Raw genomic sequence first — 21,743 nt, forward strand, 5'->3', positions numbered from 1 at the left:
CTGGTGAATCCCATGGACAGAGGAGCCTGGTGGGCTACAGTCCATGGGGCCACAAGGATTTGGACACAACTTCGCAACTAAACAACAACTGACAATTTAATACTCAAAGACAGATAGAAATTCAAACACATGGCTCACATTTGTGTGTGTGTCCATTTCTAAAATATGTAGGGAGGAATAGAGAAAAAGGAATATATTGGATAGTCCTTGTGTAAAAGGCCCAGAAATCGCTAATATCTTCCACAATTCTTTGCTGTGACTAAGCAAAAGCTTACAAGGACATTCTTTCCAGTGTCAACAAACCTCCCCTAAACACTCAAAACAGTTCCTTCAGTTCATCATCTCACCTTCTTCTTCTGCCCAACTCTTGTGAAATAAACAAAAATTTCAGATTCATCAGTCTGATGTCTGTTAATCATTGATATGCATGTTCAATCATTCATTTCTGCAATAAACATTGACTATTAGGACAAATACTAGGACAAACCTAGACAGTGTGTTAAAAAGCAAAGACATCACTTTGACAACAAAGGTCCATATATAGTCAAGGCTATTGTCTTTCCAGTAGTCATGTACAGATGTGAGAGCTGGACAGTAAAGAAGGTAGAGTGCCGAAGAATTGATGCTTCCGAACTGTGGTGTTGGAGAAGACTCTTGAGAGTCCCTTGGACAGCAAGGAAATTAAACCAGTCAGTCTTAAAGGAAATCAACCCTGAATACTCTTTGGAAGGACTGATCCTGAGGCTGAAGCTCCAATACTTTGGCCACCTGATGCAAAGAGCTGACTCATTGGGAAAGATCCTGATGCTGGGAAAGATTGACAGCAGAAGGAGAAGAGGGCAACAGAGGATGAGATGGTTGGATGGCATCACCAATTCAATGGACATGAGTTAGAGCAAACTCCAGGAGATGGTGAGGGACAGTGAAGCCTGGCGTACTGCAGTCCACGGTGTTGAGAAGAGTTGGACACAACTTGGTGACTGAACAACAAAGCACCTACTATGTGCTTGGCACTGGGGACCTAAAAAGGAAAATAGTCTTGCTTTCTAGAAGCATACAGAAGCCCTTAGGAGAGGGCTAAGAAAACGTACCATTTCAATATGAAAGGATTCACAACTAAGACCTCATTGCTTATAGTCTGGTTATTGGACCTACAGCACTGACATCATAGGGGAGCTTGTAAAACTGCAAAATTCTGGGTCCCTCTCCAGTTGTACTTGATCTAAAATCTGTGTTTTAACAAGCTCCTCAGGGGACTTGCAAGCTTATTAAAAGTTTGAGAAGCACTGGCCTAGGACACAACCCCTGTTACTCAGAGGCTTACAAACTCGTTAATCATTCAAACACACACAGACCAGAGGAATGCACAGTGCTCTGCTTCCTTGGGTCCACAGGGCTATGTCCTAGTGATGTAAATAAGAAGAAGCAAAGCCAAGAGGCCTGGAGTTAGAACCATTTACTGAGCTGAGTCAGGTATAGCAGAAGGGTTGTTCTGTCAGGCCAAATAGACTGCCAATGGGTTGGCAGAAGCAGGAGATGGGAGCCCAGGTGGGGGCAGGGAGTCATGGCTTAGCTAAGCCTTGGGGACTGTGGGTAGCTGCATCCAGGCCTGCAGGTGTGTGTTTGCAAGGACTGGAGTGTGGCTGGAAGGACAAATCCAGGTTCCCAAGGAAGAAAGCAGCAATGGCTCATGGCTTTTTTTTTTTTTAATTGCACCTGGTCTTAAAAAGTATCGCAGCATGCATACTCTTAGTTGAGGCACATGGGATCTAGTTCCCTGACCAGGGATCGAAGCCAGGCCCCCTGCACTGGGAGCTCAGAGTCTTAATCACTGGACCACCAGGGAAGTTCTGTGGCTCATGGCTTTTGAATCACCCCATCTGGGTTTAATTTCTGCCTCTGTGACTTCAGCAAGTATTTTAACCTTGTTGAGATGTATATTCTCATCCATTAAATCTGGCTGACAAGAGGTGCCCCATGAGGAAGCTGAAAGATTAAATAGTATGTGAAGCATTTGGCGTTGGGGCTGCTTGATGAGAACATAAGCTGACATTGGCCCCATGATGAAGATGTGCCACTGACTACCTTGAGGTCTTAACAGATTTTAATTCTGAACAACTTATAAAGTTGTTGGCATTATCATTCTCAGTTTACAGCTAAGGAGATTGAGTCACAAAGATGAAGTAACTTTCCCCAGTCACTCAGCTAGGAAGCAGTGGGACTAGGGTACAAACCAAGGCAGCCTGGTCCCAGCGCTCATGCTTGTCCATACTTTGTTGTTGTTGTTCAGTCAGTTGTGTCTGACTCTTTGTGACCTCATGGACTGCAGCACGCCAGGCTTCCCCGTCCTTCACTATCTCCTGGTGTTTGTTCAAACTCACATCCACTGAGTCAGTGATGCCACCCAACCGTCTCATCCTCTATCATCCCCTTCTCCTCCTGCCTTCAATCTTTCCCAGCATCAGGGTCTTTTCCAATGAGCGGGCTCTTTGCATCAGGTGTCCACACTTACCCTGAACTGAATTCCCTAAAAATCATAGTTCAACACATAAGAGGTTATTACTTCATCAATACCGCTATGCACCCTATTTAAGGGGCTGCTATCCTGGGCAGGTCGTTAAATCCAAGACTCAGACCTGGGGCCAGAGCAGAGGACTGGTCGTGTCAGGAGCCCAGTGAGCACAACAGTAAGGGTGGCCAGGCTCCACGCGGAGATGCTTCTGAGAAGTGGGCCTGGGCCGCAGACAGAGCCCAGGCACCTCCCACCCCCCTCGGATGGAGCTGACACTCCCCCCAGTGACAATCTAAGTATGAGCCAACTGTGGCCCATCCTCCCCTGAGTCTTCACCCCCACGTGTCTCCTCCCCGCCTCCCCTGCACTTCCTGCCCCAGGTGGCTCACCTCGAGGGGGCTGAGACCATTACCCAGCTAAGAGATGCTCAGATCTGAGCAGAAGCAGGTCACAGCGCTACTTTCAGTGGCTTCCTTCATACCACTGGACTTACTTTCTCTTTTAGGCTGATTATATGTGTACTGGCTGATGTAATCCCAGTCATTTATTTGAGGTTCGGGAAATCCATGAGCGCGCCTCTGTGTCCTAGAGGAAGCCAGAATTATTCCAGGTTGGAAGCAGCTAGCTGACAGCCTGGGCTGTAGAGTTAGACAACTCTGCAGAGAGGCCCTGGCCCTGCAGTTCACTGGCATCTCACCCAGGGAAATTACTTAATCTCTCTGAGTCCTAATTTTCTCATCTGTAAAAATGGGAAACAAACAACGGCGCCAACTTTGCCAGCTTTTGTGAGACAATAGCTGTGAAATACTTTGCACCAATGCTGAGACTCAAGTAAACATTAAAGAAAAATGTATTTGCTTTTTTTCCAAGCAACCTCTTACATGCTAGAGGACCACTGAAAACGAGGGATTAGAGCTCCTCTTTGTCAAATGTTGGCCATTACATCCCACTAACAGGCTGCATTATAGAAAAAAAAAAAAAGGGAAAGGTATGTGTATGTGTGTGTGATAGTTAATGGTAATTTACACCTGGTACCCTGAGTAAATTTCATTTGCAACATGGGTGGGAATTCTGAGCTTGATTCTGGGATCTTTAGAAGTGTGCTGGAACTTACTGGGAAAGAGTAAATCATGCAAATTCCTCTTCAGTTGAGTTGGTTAGAGATCACCGAAGGAAGGAAGAAAGGAAGAAGTGAAGGATAGCTCAAGAGCAACTATTGTGAGACAGGAAGCTGCATCTATCTTCAAACCAAAGACAACTGGGTAAATCTGGGCCAGTCTGAGAAGCAGCAACTTCAGACACCTGAGTTTTGACTGTGCCTCTCACTCTTGATCCATGAGGGCAAAACCTCTCACTGCCATCCACAGCTGTCTTCCCCTTGTTTCTAGAAGGCTCCCTCTGTTCAGACCAGGTTCCCTCCCAGTCCTCTTTCAGGGCTGCACACCCATCTGCCACGGTCTGTCCCCCAAGAGGAAGGCAGGTTGTTCCACCTCCCGAATTATTCTGAGGTGCACCTTGCCATTCCCAGGTACAAATGCCCTCACACTATTGCTTAGCCCATGAGAACCTTGTATTTGCTGAGTCTTCTTTGCACCCTGGTCTCTGTCACCTTGTCATTGTTTGTTCTGGACTCCAAACTGCCGGGGGAACCACTGCTGTTTAATTTTCCCCTATGGAGGAGGTGTTCAAAACAAGAGTTTAACAACCAGACTTTAAAACCAGTTCAAGTTTTGCAGCGCTGTTGGCTGAGATTGGGGGAGTCAGGACTGCCTAAGACCTAACCTGTAGCTTCAATTAACTCTGGACATTTTTATTTTTCATACTCTGTTCTCAAATACAATGCTTACCTTCTTTTTAAAATCTCCCTAAGATTCCTTAAAAAACTGGGAATAGAACTGCCATATGACCCAGCAATCCCACTGCTGGGCATAAACACTGAGGAAACCAGAACTGAAACAGACGCGTGTACCCCAATGTTCATCGCAGCACTGTTTACAATAGCCAGGACATGGAAGCAACCTAGATGTCCATCAGCAGATGAATGGAAAAGGAAGCTGTGGTACATATACACAATGGAATATTACTCAGCCATCAAAAAGAATACATTTGAATCAGTTCTATTGAGATGGATGAAACTGGAGCCCATTATTCAGAGTGAAGTAAGCCAGAAAGAAAAAACACCACTACAGTATACTAATGCATATATATGGAATTTGAAATATGGTAACGATAACCCTATATGCGAGACAGAATAAGAGACACAGATGCATAGAACAGTCTTATGGACTCTGAGGGAGAAGGTGAGGGTGGGATGTTCTGAGAGAATAGCATTGAAACATGTATATTATCATATGTGAAACAAAACATCATTCCAGGTTCAATGCATGAGACAAATGCTTAGGGAGGGGCAATGGGATGACCCAGAGGGATGGGATGGGGAGGGGGTGGGAGGGGGGTTCAGGATGGGGAACACATGTAAACCCATGGCTGACTCATGTCAATGTATGGCAAAAACCACTACAATATTGTAAAGTAATTAGCCCCCAACTAAAATAAATAAATTTATTAAAAAAAAAATAAAATCTCCCTAAATCTGATCTCTAGCTCAGTTCCTACCACCAACCCCTGCTTATGGCTTGGAATTTTCAATTCGCTCAGAAAGGGAGAGATTTTTTCTGGGGAATCCTGCATCAGGTGCTCAGTGAAAGCCCTCACTATCTTTTGAGTGGAAAAGCAAGGTGTTCCCTAGCAACTTTGAAGAAGGCATTTTAAATATCTCCTTTGGTTTGCTTGCCCCTCTTTACTTTATTCCACCCATAGGGTGCCCAGGGCTGCTGTCTCTCCCTGGAGCAAAGGCTTTCTAGCTTAATAGCTGTCTGCTCACTCATCTCAGAATCAACCTGTCCCGCTTCCTGATACCCAGCTCCACAGCACAAATGCAAGCTTCCCACTCCCCAGGTGACCTCTGGAAGCAAGAGGCCCCAGCAGAACCCAGGGTGAAGCTCCCTCCTCCTTTGCCCTACCAAAGCCCGCCTCAGATGGGCTTCAATCCTGCTGCCTTCAAGTCCCCTAGGAAGTGCTTCAGGCAGTTTTCCAACGCACTTAAACATCCTGTAACCCTCCATCTAGTTGTTTTGGCCTCAGCTCTGCTCCGGGAAGCCAACGTCACTGCACTCATCTTCCCGGAACGGAACTGCCCACTCCACAGCCACCTGCCCGCTCGACAGCCCACATGGCCCCTGGGTTGGACTTTACAGGCTTTGGTTTCTTCTCAGACACGGTTTATTAATTTCCTTTTTGAAAAGGCAGTGAGGCTAAAGATGGGAAACTGTAAACTTATGCGCGCTCTCACCGGGTCTCCTTTCTGGATCCAGCTGATAGAGCAGAAGAGAACAACCTCTCCCCGCCCCTTCCCCCCAGGCTAAAGCCAGGGTGTGAGTCTCTGCTTAGCAAGGGTGTGCCCCCAGTTTGAGCTCATTTGACCTGGTTAAGGAGCCAGGAAGGAATAATCATCAGCCAGTTCCGCGCTCCCCTCCCTGCCCACCCCCCACCAGCCTCAGCTGTGAGATGTCGGTGCAAAGGGCAGAAAAAGCCAGGGCAGGGAGAGCTCCGCACCTCTGGGTGATGTTAGCAATGAGAAAAATCTAGAAGTGTGATGGGGGTGGGGGGTCCAGGCTGGATCTCTGGAAGTGAGGCATGGGGATGGGGGTGGGCAGCGTGGAGGCCTCGGCGGGGACCAGGCGGCGGGCCGGGGTGCGCGGCGAGGCCACCCACCTCCTCATGTAGCTGCTCAGGCGGTAGAGCTGCCCGTCGAGGCGCACGAAGCCGTCTCCGAAGACGTTGAAGCCCCCGCGCGCGGCGGCGGGCTCCGCGGGCGCGGGCACCACGAGCTGGTCGCCGCGCAGCTGGAAGGCACCGGGCTGCAGCCGCAGCAGCTGGCCCAGGGGCAGCAGGGCCAGCTCGCAGTCGCATGTCCACAGGCTGCGCAGCTCCCCCGACGAGATGGACGTCAGGCTCGGCCTGGCCGCAGGCGCGCTCTCCAGCTCCGCCATGGCCGGGCTCGCGCTCCAGCTGTTGATGGCCCCCGGGGAGGCGCCGGCGCCCCGACTCGGACCGCCCGGGACCCCGTGACGCCGCTCAGGTCCCCGCCGGCGAGGAGCGCAGAGCTGCGGCCACCGCGCTGAGAAAACGGCCCCGGCGCCGCGCGGCCCTTTTATCCCTCGCCGCGCCCCTCCCGGCCCTCGGGCACGACCCCAGACGCTCCTGGCGGGCGCGTTACAGCATCTCAGGATTTGGCACTCTCCCACTCGACCGCGCCCGCTCGCGGCCAAGGGTTTACTCATCGCCCTGGGGTCCGCCGCTCCACGCCTGGGGCTGGGACCGCCCCTGCCTGGACACTGTGGCGGCCGGGGGTTGGGGGGTGACACAGACTGTCAGGGGACACTGCCGCGGGGACAGTGCCAGGAGGGAGGGAAGCGTCCACCGAGGGTGCCGGGTCAGGCCCGAGGTGGGAGCCAGAGCGTGCAGCTCGCCCAAGGCACCACACCTCCACGCACCGGTTGGAGCGAGGCGTGCGTCCCTCTCCCAGCTCCCCACCTGGGACCCTGGGTCGTGGGGCAGTGTCTGACCTCTGATCTCTACTCCCATGCCCCGCCCCCAAGCAGAAGTCAAATGCCAACCACCATCTCCTATCCTTGCTTTCTGTTTTTTCCCTTCCAGATCATTCCGTGAATCTCCCCTGCTCGGCCCTTCCTTCGCCTGGATTCCCTTCCATGTGGAAATCCCACCGGTCATCGTGTCACTTTCCCACAATGGCTTCGTGAATCCCCCGTAGATTGCATCACTTTGTTCTGCTTGCTTCTCTGGCACGGCAGACCACGGGGAGCAGTGTGCCCACAGCAGGGGTCCGGGGAGGCTCGGGGGATGGGGGGGGAACCGAAGGGACCCAGAGGTCCTCTCCTCCCCTGCCTCCCCAGAGGCTGAGCTCCGCGAGTCCTGGAACACCTCCGTGTGTTCAGTCTGGAGATATTTGAGAGTTAGGTGTGGCTTGTTTTGTGCAAGGCGTGAAAGGAGGGCTTTCCCATTCAGTTTAATTGTACTATTTCCAAAACATCTACTAGGGGACAGGCAGAAAGCTAAATTCTGAGAAAAGTAGAATGAATAAACATAAGCCCTGCCCTTGCCTAGCCTGTGTGTGTCCTTCAGTCGAATCTGACTCTTTGGGACCCCGTGGACTGTAGCCCACCAGGCTCCTCTGTCCATGGGATTCTCCAGGCAAGAATACTGGAGTGGGTTGCCATTTCCTTCTCCAGGGGATCTTCCGGACCCAGGGATCGAACCCTCATCTCTTATATCTCCTGCATTGGCAGGCAGGTTCTTTTCCACTAGCCTCAACTTACTGTCTATTTAATAGAGAGGTGGACAAGCAAGCATTCCAGCGATTCTGACACTGAATGAAAATCTCTGTTGAGGATAAACCTGAATTTATGGGAAGAGAGTCCAGTCCAGCGCTGAGGTGCTGGGAAGACTTCCTCAAGTACTGTAATTTAGGGCTGAGTCTCAGCCATTTCCCAAAGTTTGAGTAGAGCTTAGAGAATATCTTTAACTTGTCTGTGTGTGCCGCCACCAGGACCCTGCATAAGTTTAATCATGTGAAATGAGGTCTTTCTGTCACATCTCATTGAATCTCAGAATATAAATAAGCTCCATTCACTCCTTCCTCCCGACAAGAGTCCCTTTGCCCCAGCATCTGTCCTTATGGCTGTATCTTCTTGAGCAAATCTAATTTGTCTGGCCGGCATTGATACCAAATCAGTCTTCTGCGGGAGGAAGGGGGCGTCTGCCTGGGAGATAAGTACCTGAGGGCATTCTTTCGCAAGGTGAAGCCTGGGGATCACCACACAGGAGGTAGGTGTGGAGGAGGCTGAGGCTGTAGGTGAGACCCAGAGCCTGGGGCGTGCGAGGTGGTACCAGAGACAGGGAGGTGGTACCAGGAGTAGACCCACCACAGCCTACTCAGGTGCTCATTCATTCTCACTCCAAACACTGCTGTAGTTACTGCTGCCCACCAGGCACCCAAAGAAAGGTCTTGATATATGGACCAAGGATGAGAGCAAGGTCAAGAAAGGGGTTGATTCTACCTGGCAGGTCCAAGGAAGGGTTCTCAGAGGAGGTGACCAAAGGGCTGGACTCTGAATATAGGGTCAGAGCATCATCAATAAGAAGTTAGAAGATCCTGGGCCAACCTATGCAAAGGAGAAATTATGGTCTATTTGGGGAAGAGTAGAAAATTGTGTGGCCAAAGCAGGTGACACCTATTTAGGGTGCTGTTTTTGTTATTCAGTTGTTAAGTCGTGTCTGATTTTTTGTGACCCCATAGACTGTAGCCCACCCGGCTCCTCTGTCCATGGGAATTTCCAGGCAAGAATACTGGAGTGGGTTGCTATTTTTTCCTCCAGGATTTAGGGTGAGAAGGTGAGTTTTGTAAGGGATGAGACCAGAAAGGGAAGGTGGAGCCAGATAGCAATAGGTTGTCTGAGTTGTCTAAGAATTAGGATTCTTAGGGTACTGAGGAGACTTTGAGTGCTTTGAAGGAGGGAAGTGGCATAATTATGCCTGAGTTTAAATAGATGCTTTCGGTTATGACTACACAGAAGAGGTTTTGAAATAGGAAGATTGGAGGCATAGAGACCAGGAGATTGATGTAGTAGTCTAGGTAAGATTTAATGAAGGTCTGACACAGCAGCTGTGGGAATGGAAATGACAGGATGAATTGGGGACATTTTTTAACTAGAGTCAGCAGGATTTCATGAGCTAATCTACAGAAGACGAAAGTGCAAGGCAAAGGAGTAGAAAGATGCTTTTAGTTTCTCACTTGGGTACCTTGAGGGTGATGACAGTAATGAAGTCAGAGGTCATGGGAGAAGGAGCAGATTTGGGAGGGAATCCGATGAGTATGTACAGTTGTGAGAGCTGGACTGTAAAGAGGGTGGAGCACTGAAGAATTGATGCCTTTGAACTGTGATGCTAGAGAAGACTCCTGAGAGTCCCTTGGACAGCAGGAAGATAAAACCAGTCAATTTTAAGGGAAATCAACTCTGAATACTCTTTGGAAGGACTGATGCTGAAGCTGAAACTCCAGTAGTTTGGTCATCTAATGCAAATAGCTGTCTCACTGGAAAAGTCCCTGATGCTGGGAAAGAATGAGGGCAGAAGGAGAAAAGGGCATCAGAGGATGAGATGGCTGGATGGCAACACTGATGCAATGGACCTGAACTTGGGCAAACTTCAGGAGATGGTGAGAGACAGGGAGGCCTAGTATGTTGTAGTCCATGGGGTTGCAAAGAGTCAGACGTAACTGGGTAGCTGAACAACAACAACTGATGAGTACAGGAGGAAACATCCTGATTTGGGGCTACATATGGAACACCCACCTGGACAAGTCCAGTAGGCAGTTAGTGAGGGGGATCTGGAGTTTTGGAGAGAAGACATTGTTAGTGATTGAAATCTGAAAGCCATTAGCTCAAAGACAGGGATCAAAGCCAGAGAAGTGGATGGGAACATCTACCAATAAGTGAGAAGGTAGGAATTTGAACCCAAGCCTTTAGCTCACTTGCGCAGATGTTTGTGGAGCACTTGCTATGTTCCCAAAGCCAGCAGTTTGCTGGAGATTCCAAGGTGAATAAACAGAGGAGTGCCCTTTCCTCAGGTCATGGAGAAATGTAGGGACCAGCACAGCTAATTTTCTGGCACCATGTCCAGACTTGTTGCTGAAGCCTAGTTATTTCTTTTGCTTATGCCAGGTCTCTGATGCAGCAACAGCAATAACAGCTCCAAAAGTTGCTTTCCCAATTATCAGGTCAATGAGAGCAGGTCTATGGCAGAGCTCCATCCAGCCCCACGTGGACCAAGTTCAATACTACTGATCACCCTTAAACTTTTACTCTCTATGAACGGTTTGGCTTTGTTGAGAGGCAAAATGTTTTGTGTCAGAGTTATATGCACTTGGTTAAGATGAACATAGCAGCTCTCCCAGCTTCCCAGGTGGCTTCCACCTGCAATACAGGACACCTGGGTTCAATCCCTAGGTCAGGAACATCCCCTGGAGAAGGAAATGGCACCCACTCCAGTATTCTTGCCTGGGAAATCCCATGGACAGAGAAGCCTGGCAGGCTACAGCCCAGGGAGTCCGTCAAAATATGTTTCGGATGCAGTAAAATATCAACATTTATTATCTGAAAAGAAAAATTCAATGAGATTTTTCTTTGTTTTTCCGTAGTTCTCTGATTTTCCAATTTTTCTGTATTTTCCAAATGAGTATATATTGTTTTGTACAGAAAAAATGATGTGGAACACAATAAAAATATTTTAAAGACACTTTCCTGATGTGTTATCTAGAGGCATCATTTCATGCATTTTCAGTAAAACACCTGCCTTTCTTAATGGGTAATCTATGCACTACCAGAATGCCAGAGAAAGACATGAAAAAGTGAACAGAAAAGAATAGCATTCATTGTAATGCCAAACATTGCTAATTAGTGGAGAGTTAGACAGATCTTTTCATGTGTTGTTTCCTTTTCATTATCAAAGTATTAACCAGGCAAACGTAATCAAGTCTAGCAACGATATCTTCAGTCTTTTTTATATTGTTGGCTTGTTTACACAGTTGTGTTCATACGGTAGAATTTTCATTCTGCTTTTCTCATTTAAGACCATTTATATGTGTGTGTGTGTATATATATATAATGTTTCAAAAATTGTTTTTGTAAGTAGTATTTTAAGCCACCATTTTTTTATCAAGTGGATATATTATAGTTTGTCTCGACATTTCTTTGCTCTTAATCTCTTATGTTATTTCCAGTTTTTTCTTATAAACAATGCTGCAATGAGCATCTTTGCACATTAAGTTTTTAATCCAAACTCTCAGAAATGGAATTATTGAGATAAGTGATATGACAATACACAAGGCTCTTAAAACATGTACCACTGTTTTCCAAAAGAATTGTAGCCAATGTCTTCTCACCAGCAGTGAATTCTCATGGTTTCAAATCTTTGGTCCTAGGGGTATGATACCTCAGCTATCTATATTTGTAGTTCTTAGATTACAAATGAAGATAACAATTTCGATGTGATGTTGCCATTCAAATTTAGAAGACTGTTCATAGCAGAACAATCACCCATGGGTGAGTCTGTGGCTATGTTTGCAGTTCAAGCAAGACAATCAAGATCTTGCCATCCCCACATGTTCCCTTTGGGGTGACATCACCAGCTCACAGGCTCAGTTCCTCAGGTTTGGAGGTTCAAGTCAGCCAGACCCAGAGACCTTGATTCCAATTAACCAAACTCATAGCAGACTGAAAGCCAGTTCTCCGCTAGCATAACCCTCATCCTTGGATTTCCTGTCAGCATGCAAATACATGCAAGTTTTCCCCTCTTAACAAAAAAATGATTTTTGAGCATTTTTATCTCTCTCTTTTTAGCTGCTCTCCCATCTCTCACTTTCTCTCTTTACTCAAACTTCCTGAAAGGACCATCTAAACTAATGCCTACCATTCACTCTTCAAGACTTTACCACCAGACCTCCACCCCATCATACCACTGAAACTGACCTTCCTGACTCCCCAGTGATGTCCATGCTACCAAATCTAACAGATGCTTTCTGTCTTAATCTCACTAGACAACACTTTTGCCTGCAATTCTTCCCTCCCTTAGCTTGTGAAAAAGTTGCACAGACAGCGGATAGTGCAAAGGTTTTATTTTAAAACTCGGTGCTGACCCTTATTGGCCATGTCGTCTTCACTTCTCTGGTGCTTGACTTGCTTGTTCTTAAAATCCATGCAAGGCAGGAGGAGGCAGAACAGTCACATGGCTCCTAGCTCAGATGTTGCCGCCTTATCACCTGGATTCCAGTTCTATGTTCAGCTCGCTCTGTGATCTTGAGCATCTGGTTCCTCTCTGCTCCAGTTTCCTCCTGTGTAAATAGTGAGACTTTGTGAGGATTCGATGAACTACCACCAAGTCTTCTCAACAGTGCCTGGCCTTCAGTAAGTGCCCTTTAAGAGTTTACTTTATGCCTGTAAGAGGGGACTTCTGTAAGAGTCACATGAGATGCTGTCAAGGCATCTATTAGCAGAGCACGGATGGTCATGCCAGCTCCCCGTCGTCTGCTGGTCTTCCTCCCACTACTCAGGCCACTCCTTTTCTGGAGTCCCAGGGTTCTGTCCCTGGCCACCTTCTCTTTCCCTGGGTGATCTGGTTCAAATCCTGGCTCTAAATTCTCAGCCCCAACTTCACTGATGATTCTCAAATCTCTAGTTCCAGACCAGACTCGTTTTCAGATTCTCTGACCATCATCCCCAACTCCTTGCTAAACTCTCCTGGTGGTTTTCCACTGACACTTCTAACTCATCAACTTCCTCCCCCTCCAGACCTGCTCCTTCTCCCCGTTCCTCATTCCAGGAAGCATCACCATCCTTCGGTTCAGGACTTCAGAGTCATCCCACCCTCTTGCTTCCTTCCTTCCCACACACCCTCCTGCACCGTCCCTCTGCCCAGTCCTCCCTGCCGACTCGCTGCCTCCGCCTGCAGGTTCTGCTGCAAATCCCAGGAATCTCCTGCTTTCTCCCCAGGCCTGCTGCGGTTGTTCCCTTAACTTTGCATCACTCTCCCCTGGACTAGTTGAGTAGCTGCCACACTGGCCTCAGCCCCCATCCCCCCCCACCTCATGGCATTCAGATGAATTATGTTGCCTCCCCCGCATTAGGGAGGGGCCCTCATCCAATGGGACTGGTGTCCCCCAGAAGGATGACTGTGTGAGGACAGAGCAAGAGGGTAACATCTATAAGCCCCAGAGAGGCCTCAGGAGGTAACTAAACTGCTGACACCTTGACCCTGGGCTAAAGAACTGTGGGAAAAACCAATGTCTGTTTGTTTCAGCGCCCCCAGCCTGTGGGATCTTGTAGGGCAGCCCAAGCAGACTGAGACCCCACCTCAGCCTCAGGTCTAGGCCCCCTGCTCTAGGCTGGTTGGGCTTGCTGCTCCCCAGAGCACAGGCTGACTTTCCATCAATGCCGAGCTCAGGCTTAAACATCACCTCCTCAGGGCTGGTTACGTGTGCTTCCTCCTCATACCCAGGACAAATGATACCTGCTGTGCGTGCCCCTATGCCAGGCATTGTGCTATTGATTTCCTTGTCTGTCTCTTCCACTAAACCCATGAGAGAGAGAGAAAGAAAAAAAAAAACAAACAAAACTGTATCCAATGCCTTTTTCATTCCTAGCACAGTGTGGTTTCACAGAACACATCCGATTTATTTTTATTGAATGAATGAATAAGTGAATGAAAGGCAGCTTCGTGTCATTATACATAAGGTTCTCAGAATGGTACCTGACTCTGAATACGTACTATTGAGTGTTTGCTCAATAATGGACAAAAAAAATAAAATGCTGAATATGCTTTGAATCACTTTTTCTTCTGTTGTATCTGTTGAAGTCTTACGAGAGGTAAACTAAGAACATACGGGAAAATAAAAGCCCAGATTTGCAAAGAGATTTACTCATGCAAAGCAGTTCAAACTCATAGTTATTGCACTGATTCCTGACAACTTTAGTCATGGCTGAACCAGAATGGAAAATTTTACCTCCTTCACTGTATGCTGACCTCACTGGGCTCTGACTGTGTTTATCTCTGAGTTCACTGTCTGCCCAAATAAACACTCCCTTTCCGCAGCATAGTTCACAGGCAAGCCTACCCAGGCCAGTTGGTTCATCCCATTACGTTCTTTGGAGCTTTGGTTAAAACTTCTTTAATTGCTGGTGGGGCACTGAGTGATGTGGGCAAGGAGGCAAATGTGGGTTAGGATGTTGTAGCAGCCGGAAGCATCTAGCACAGGAGAGAGGCTGGAGGAAGGGAGATGACTGGAGAAGAGCACTGTGTTGATGAGAACCAAGTGTGGGAACAAAGGGCCAATTCAATTCTACAGACGCTGATTGAAGGCTTGCCTGGGCTAGGTGCTTGGGAGGCAGAGCCGCCTAAGACTTGTTCCCTGCTTCCAGGGACCTCAAACCAAGCCAATTCTGAGAATTCAAAGCCTAAAATATTTACATCCAAAGTGGGAATATAATGCTGTACATATGCAGCTTACGTAATGTTATAAACCAGCATTACCTCAATTAAAAAGAAATATTTATTTTTAGAAAATAATAAAATATTTACTGCCTGGCCTTTTACAGAGAACACATGCCAGTCCCTGCCTGGGGTCCAGACTGGGGTCTGGAGTGAGTTCCTCTCACCAGGGCACCTCCCTCTCCTGGAGGCAACTCTCTGCCCCCTACTTCTCCCACAATCTCTCCAGAGCTACCACCCACCCTTCAGCCATGGAAAAGACTCCAGACCAGTAGAGAATAAAAGCTAGCCCCCAAACCCAGACCCTCAAACCCCCAAACTCCTCTCTCAAATTAAAAAAAGTAACCTGACTTCATGGCCACTTTTGCCTTCTTTGGCAGTTTGGTCCACATATTCATTCACCCAGTCATTCATTCATCCCATAAACACTGCTTGAGCCCCTTGACCCTGGTGCTTTCTAGGGTGGGTGAGAGAGTGAGAAGTAGACCTTCAGCCTCCACAGAGTCAATAGTTACCTCCAGTCTTAGACCCTGATCTGAATGGTTAAGGCACAGACTTGGCACTTGGGTGAGTGAAGTCGCTCAGTCGAGTCCGACTCTTTGTGACCCCATGGACTGTAACCTACCAGGCTCCTCCGTCCATGGGATTTTCTAGGCAAGAATACTGGAGTGGGTTGCCATTTCCTTCTCCAGGAGATCTTCCTGACCCAGGGAATGAACCCGGGTCTCCTGCATTGTAGGCAGACGCTTTACCGTCTTGAGCCACCAGGGACTTGGGTAGACCTGGGTTAAGACCCTGGTTCGGCCCCTTGCGAATTCTGCCTGCATGAAAGTGACTAAACCAGCCAGCCCTGAGGAAGTGAAGGGGTGGAGTTGCTCTAACCCCTTCTCATTTCTGTGCATAGCCCTTCACATGGTGCGGCAGGGGTGGGAGGTGGGGGATGGCATGGGGTGGGAAGTGGGGTGAGGGAGCTGTGAAAGGGTGGGGGAGGGGCGCACAACCCCCACCCCAGAAAACTGTCATCTCCATCTCCAGAGACTGAAGAATCCAGCCAGCCGCACCTCCGTGTTGATAAAGCCAACACAGATTTAGAGAAAACAACCCCGGGTGTGTTTTCCCTTTTTAAAAAATTTAATACCGGGAAACACTGCACTATTTCTAGGCCCCTTGGTATTTGTTACAATCTCAAGAGCCAAAATGATTTGAGTCAAGGGAAAAAAAATGAGAATTTTCCTCTCACCGCTTACCTCTGGGATTCTGAGAAAATGCAGAGCAGAAATAATAAGGATCTTGGCAATGCCGGGCTGACAGCAGTGGGAAGAGGGACCCAGCTGCCGGTCCCAACGTCAGGCCTCTGGAATGCTGGGCCCTAGTGCAGTAATCCTTTTAGAAGAAAAAAAAAAAGGCCCAGCACAGAATGTTCAGAAAGAAGTGAAATTTAACAAACAAAAAAAGAAACAAGACATTCTGTGTCTTTGGGAGGCTTTACAATCAAGGGCTTAGCAGAGAAGGGGGTTAGGAAAGCTGAGCCCCTTCCTTAATCCTGTTTTGACCTGTAAATTACCGAAACAACCCAAGGAGGGGGAGAATGACTGCTTCCTCATCACTTAGGGCAACTCCACAGCTTTGAAAAACTTGTAATTCATTGCCAGTAAGCAATGTGTGCTAAACGCAGAAAAATCAGAAGACATTGAACTGATTTTTTAAATTAATACACGGAAGTCTCCCCTCTAGAATTTCCCCCACCCAAAGGTAAGCACTGAAAGCTGGTCAATGTGTGATGCCTTTCTTTCTCCCATGTAAAGGGAGCGTGTAAAACACACTTTTTCACCCAGTGTAGCTGGGCTGGTAGTTAAGACCAGGCTCCCTGAGGACACACGACCTGGTCTGGAATCAGGCTCTGCCCTCACCAGCTGTGTGGATTCAGGCATGTGCTTCCCTCTTTCTGCCTCAGTTTCCTCTTTTGTGAAGCAGAGTTCTTTACAGCACCCACTTGACAGGGTTGTACTGAGGACTGCAGGTGTGTGTGTGTGTTCAGTCGCTTCAGTCGTCTCCAACTCTTTGCAACACTATGGATTGTATCCCTCCAGGCCCCTCTGTCCATGGGATTCTCCAGGCAAGAGTACTGGAGTGGGTTGCCATGCCCTACTCCCGGCGATCTTCTCCACCCAGGGACTGAATCCACATCTCCTGCATCTCCTGATTTGCAGGCAGAATCTTAACCCACTGAGCCACCTGGAAAACCCGTAGTGAGGTTTGAGTTGTATGTGCGTGTATTCATTAATATAACACGCATTTATCTTAAATAAAATTACATCAAACTATTCATGGTATTTGGTAGCCCTTCTATTTTGGGTAAATTATAATGACAATATTATGATTATTGTTAGTATTTTAACTTGTTTCGCATTTCTCACTATTATAAAAAAAAAAGATACTGCCAAGTTTTTGCACTTAGATCTTTGGCAACTTGTCCAATTACTTGCCTAGAATTCATTGCTAGAAACTGAGTCAGATGCTATGCCTCTTTAAAAGGATTTGGATACATAATGCTGAATTATTCTACAACAGGTTTTACCATTTTAAATTCCCAGTAGCATAGTAAGAAGGTGACTTTTTTCCTAAAGTCTTGAAAGTACTGGATATTTTGATCCTATTCCATTTCTTTTCCCCATCAGGTTGGGGAGTTTTATTGTTTTAATTTTTATTTATTTTGCTACCAGGAAGGTTAAACATTTTTGTTTATATTTATTGGCTACTTCATTTTTCCCCTGGGAATTTGCTATTTATGTCCATTGTTAACATATGGATTCATCTTTTACTTATTGGTTTGTAAGCGCTCTTTATATATTCAAAGTGTTCCTTACATTTTTAAGTTTATCATCTGTCTTTAAATTTTGTTAAATACCAAAGCATATCAGAGTATATTTTTTATCATTCAGAAGGTTTTTGTGTGCATGTGTATTTTAAGTACTCAAATCCAGCAATATTTTCCACTATGATTTTTGTCCTAAAAGTCATAGCTATTAAATCCTTCTCTACTATCATCTCTCAAGTTACAACAATCTATTTGCTCCCAAAATACTTAAAATTTCATTTTTACATTTGAAAATTAAGTTTATATCAAGCAACTTGTAGCTAATATGTATGGTTTCTCCTGCAGATTCAGTGATTCTATAGCATGATCACCATCCAATGTGCTTGATTTTTTTGAACATCAGTGTTTTCTTCCAAAAACTGAAAATGATGAAATAGCCTCTGCTTGTAATTGTGATTGTGCATATTTTGAAAAGTATTAAGTGGTGCAGTGGTGTACATAACTATCACCGAATTCAACTTGAAGATGTGAAAGGCATGAGACACAGAAGAAAGCTTTGAGAATTTCTTTCAAGACTTTGAGGAGAAGTGAGACATCTTCAACTCTGATTCCCTGATTCTGAATGACCAATAAGCTTACAAAAGCCCAGAGCAGGGAGGTGTTTGGGATTTTATGGCATAAAGATATGACTTAAACATATAAATGACATTTTATGCCTTTTGATATCACAGAACTGACTTTATATGCTGTCTAGAAGCAAACAAACAAAATTCAAGTTTTATAATTTAAAGAATTAGAAGTGGTTATTATTACATGGGCTTCCATGGTGGCTCAGATGGTAAAGAATCTGCCTGCAATGCAGGAGACCCAAGTTCCATCCCTGGGTCGGGAAGATACTCTGAGAGGGAAATGGCATTCCACTCCAGTATCTTGCCTGGAAAATCACACGGACAGAGGAGCCTGATGGACTACAATCCATGGGGTCGCAAAGAGTTAGACAACAAAAGTCCGTCTAGTCAAGACTATGGTTTTTCCAGTGGTCATGTATGGATGTGAGAGTTGGACGGTGAAGAAAGCTGAGCGCCGCAGAATTGATGCTTTTGAACTGTGGTGTTGGAGAAGACTCTTGAGAGTCCCTTGGACTGCAAGGAGATCCAATCAATCCATCCTAAAGGAGATCAATCCTGGGTGTTCATTGAAAGGGCTGATATTGAAGCTGAAGCTCCAATACTTTGGCCACCTCATGCGAAGAGTTGACTCATTGGAATGGACCCTGATGCTGGGTGGGATTGGGGGCAGGAGGAGAAGGGGACGACAGAGGATGAGATGGTTGGATGGCATCACTGACTCGATGGACATGGGTTTCGGTAGACTGCGGGAGTTGGTGATGGACAGGGAGGCCTGGCATGCTGCAATTCATGGGGTCGCAAAGAGTTGGACCCGACTGAGCGACTGAACTGAACTGAACTGAGTGACTAACACTTTTCACTGTCTTATTATTACATATTGCAGCTAAAAAAATAAAAAACACCAAAGCCCAAAAAACTTCCGTTTCCTAAATTGGTTTGATTCTCCATAAACCTCACGGCAAATTTATTAGCATTTTGCAAGACTGTCACTTTTGTTGCTCAATATTTGCAAACTCTCACTTTGTTATTTTCTCTAAATAAGAATATGTATGCTCAGCCGCTCAGTCATGTCTGACTCTTTGCGACCCCATGGACTGCAGCCCACCAGGCCCCTCTGTCCATGGAATTCTCCGGGCAAGAATACTGGAGTGGGTTGCCATTTCCTTCTCCAAATCAGAATAGTGCAGATAAGGAATAGGTCAGAAGTGGTTGGTGGGGCCATCCCTTTCAGCCTGTGTTCTGGCCTATGTTCAGAGCTGCCTCCACCCACACCTGGTAGCTTTGCACCAGGATTCATCCCCAGAGAAGGTGGGAGGAGGGGGTAGGAGGGAGCCTACAGCCTCCCACCCTTCTGCTTTATCCTTGGTCCTTAACAGGAATAAAATCATGCCATTGACAGCTGATGTGGGACTCAGCTTCAGAGACACATTACCCAAGGAGAAACAGCACAAGTTCATGAGTAAACAGTTACAAAACTGTTTTTCAGCATTTCTGAAAGGCTGCCGAGAACCCACTGAATAATCCTCAGTCATCCATCTCTTTTATTGTTCGTTTGCTCAGGTTCCTGCAGGACACTACCAGAAACATGAGGCACTTCGTGTGGTTTTCAAGGATGTGAACTAAGCCTCCCTCATTTTCTCAGAAGGAGGTAGTAAATTTAGCAATAAGAGGTACACGAGGGCTGTGTTGCACCCTCATTATACAGCTGTAATTGAATTTTGGGTAAGAAATTTTGGTACTCTGGAAAGTACCACATGTTCTTCATTTGCTTTTTCCTTTCTGTGCTATCGAACACTTTCTGAAATCTTTTTCTGATAAGAAAAGCAAGAAGTAAGTGTGACAACACTTTTTTAATGAGCCCGAGTTTGTCCTCCTTATATAAAAAGTACAAAAAAACAGCTGCCATTTCCTGCATGCCTGGTGTACACCGGTAAGGAGTCTGCCTGCAATGCAGGAGACTGGGGTTCGATCTCTGGGTTAGGAAGATCTGCTGGAGAAGGAAATGGCAACCCACTCCAATATTCTTGCCTGGAAAACCCCATGGACAGAGGAGCCTGGCAGGCTACAGTTCATGGGGTTGCAAAGAGTCGGACACGACTGAGTGACTTCACTTCACTTCACATATCTGACTGCCATACACCCTGTTAAGGTAAATATTATCACTGTTTTCTAGGTGAGGAAAGGAATTTCAGAAGGATTAAGTAACCAGCCTGAATTATCAGGGAATTTGAACCCAGTCTCCCTCTAAAGGATTTTCTCTTCCCACTCACTGCTTAGGGCTGACTTTCCTAAACTTGACCTACAAAATGCATTTAACAGACAGCTCTCTCTTTTCCCCACTCTCATGCAGAACAGGAAAAGGGGAAAAAAAACCTTGCTGAGTCTTTAAATCATGAAATGATTTTCATCATCGATTCTGTGATTCAATTCTCTGAGGTTTCTATTAGATATTAAGGACTTACACTTCTTGGTTGTGTCTTTTTTCTGTTACACATTCCGTCCTTGGGGAATTACAGTTCAGGCTGTTTTCCGGACTACTTGGTGAATGCCTCATTTCCGCAGGGTCATCTTCCTTCTACTTTCTTGTTACTCTAAAATCTGACAGAGTTTCAAATCCAAGTATTGCCTTCTCTCATTAAGGATGGATTTCTGATCTACTGTGATATACATTAAAATAGGAAAAGTCCGTCTTCATGGTTCCCCAGAGAGTTGCATGAACGGACATTCTAACAAACTGTCAGAAAGAGACTCAGACTTTGAGAAGACTGTAATTCAGTATTTGTGAAATATTCAGCTGCACAGAACACTTACAACATATAACCACTGACGATTCTTTCTACCTGAGAGGTATGTACTCCTGAGTTCAATGAGGCAGAAACCATGGATATGAGCTACAGAAAAGAGATTTTAAAACACAAAGATTCCTCTCTAGCAAATCATTGCAGTCTTTTAAATAATCTCTTAACAATTTGAAATTTTTGAAAAGAGAATAAGAAAGACTTCAATAATTTTCTCTTTTTTTCACATGAGAGGTGCTGGCACAAAGAGTATTTCATTTGAACATGTAGCCTCGTGACTTGTACATAGTAGGCATTTGATAAATATTTGTTGGGAAAAATGAATGAATAATTAAAACAAAGATTATTACTCTTTTTTAAAATTTATTTTTAATTGAAGGATAATTGCCTTACAATATTGTGTTGGTTTCTGCCATACAATCAACATGGTTCAGCCATAGGTATATATGTCCTCTCCCTCTTGAGCCTCCTTCCCACCTCCCCCCATACCACCCTTGAACAAAGATTATTGCTCTTTTTACTATTTCAGTTTTGTTCTTCAATTTATTTATTCAACATTTATTCTACCCTGTTGACACATATGGTAAAAGATGCTGAGAATACAGCACACTGCCTGTCCTCACATAAGTTTTTGACTTAACCATCTGTTTAACCTAGGGCAATGCCTTCGTGGTCCTTTTCTTCATATAAGATGAGAAGAATTACAACCTCTCTGAATATGTTGTGAAAATGAAGCAGGGTAAGATGATTCGTAAAGTGTTTAGTTGTCTATTAATATATCATCAATAAACGCTATCAGAATGCAAGTAACAGAAGATTTCACTCAAAATGGCTTAAACCATCAAGGAAATTTGTTAGTTCAA

At 46.0% G+C, this 21,743-nt stretch overlaps 1 protein-coding gene across 1 annotated transcript in view; it reads right to left on the reverse strand.

Moving 5' to 3' along the window:
- The window catches only part of MEDAG (mesenteric estrogen dependent adipogenesis), an 18,428-nt gene extending 10,928 nt beyond the window's left edge, over positions 1-7,500 (reverse strand). Inside the window, exon 1 of the mRNA XM_081549267.1 lies at positions 6,287-7,500. Coding sequence (XP_081405393.1) covers positions 6,287-6,855 — 569 coding nt within the window. The 5' untranslated portion in view covers positions 6,856-7,500. The remainder of the gene's footprint in view (positions 1-6,286) is intronic.
- Positions 7,501-21,743: the final 14,243 nt, after the last annotated feature.

The sequence above is a fragment of the Giraffa tippelskirchi genome, chromosome 12 (genome assembly GCF_054371585.1).
Source record: "Giraffa tippelskirchi isolate mGirTip1 chromosome 12, T2T-mGirTip1v1.2.pri, whole genome shotgun sequence".
Classification (NCBI taxonomy): Eukaryota; Metazoa; Chordata; class Mammalia; order Artiodactyla; family Giraffidae; genus Giraffa; species Giraffa tippelskirchi.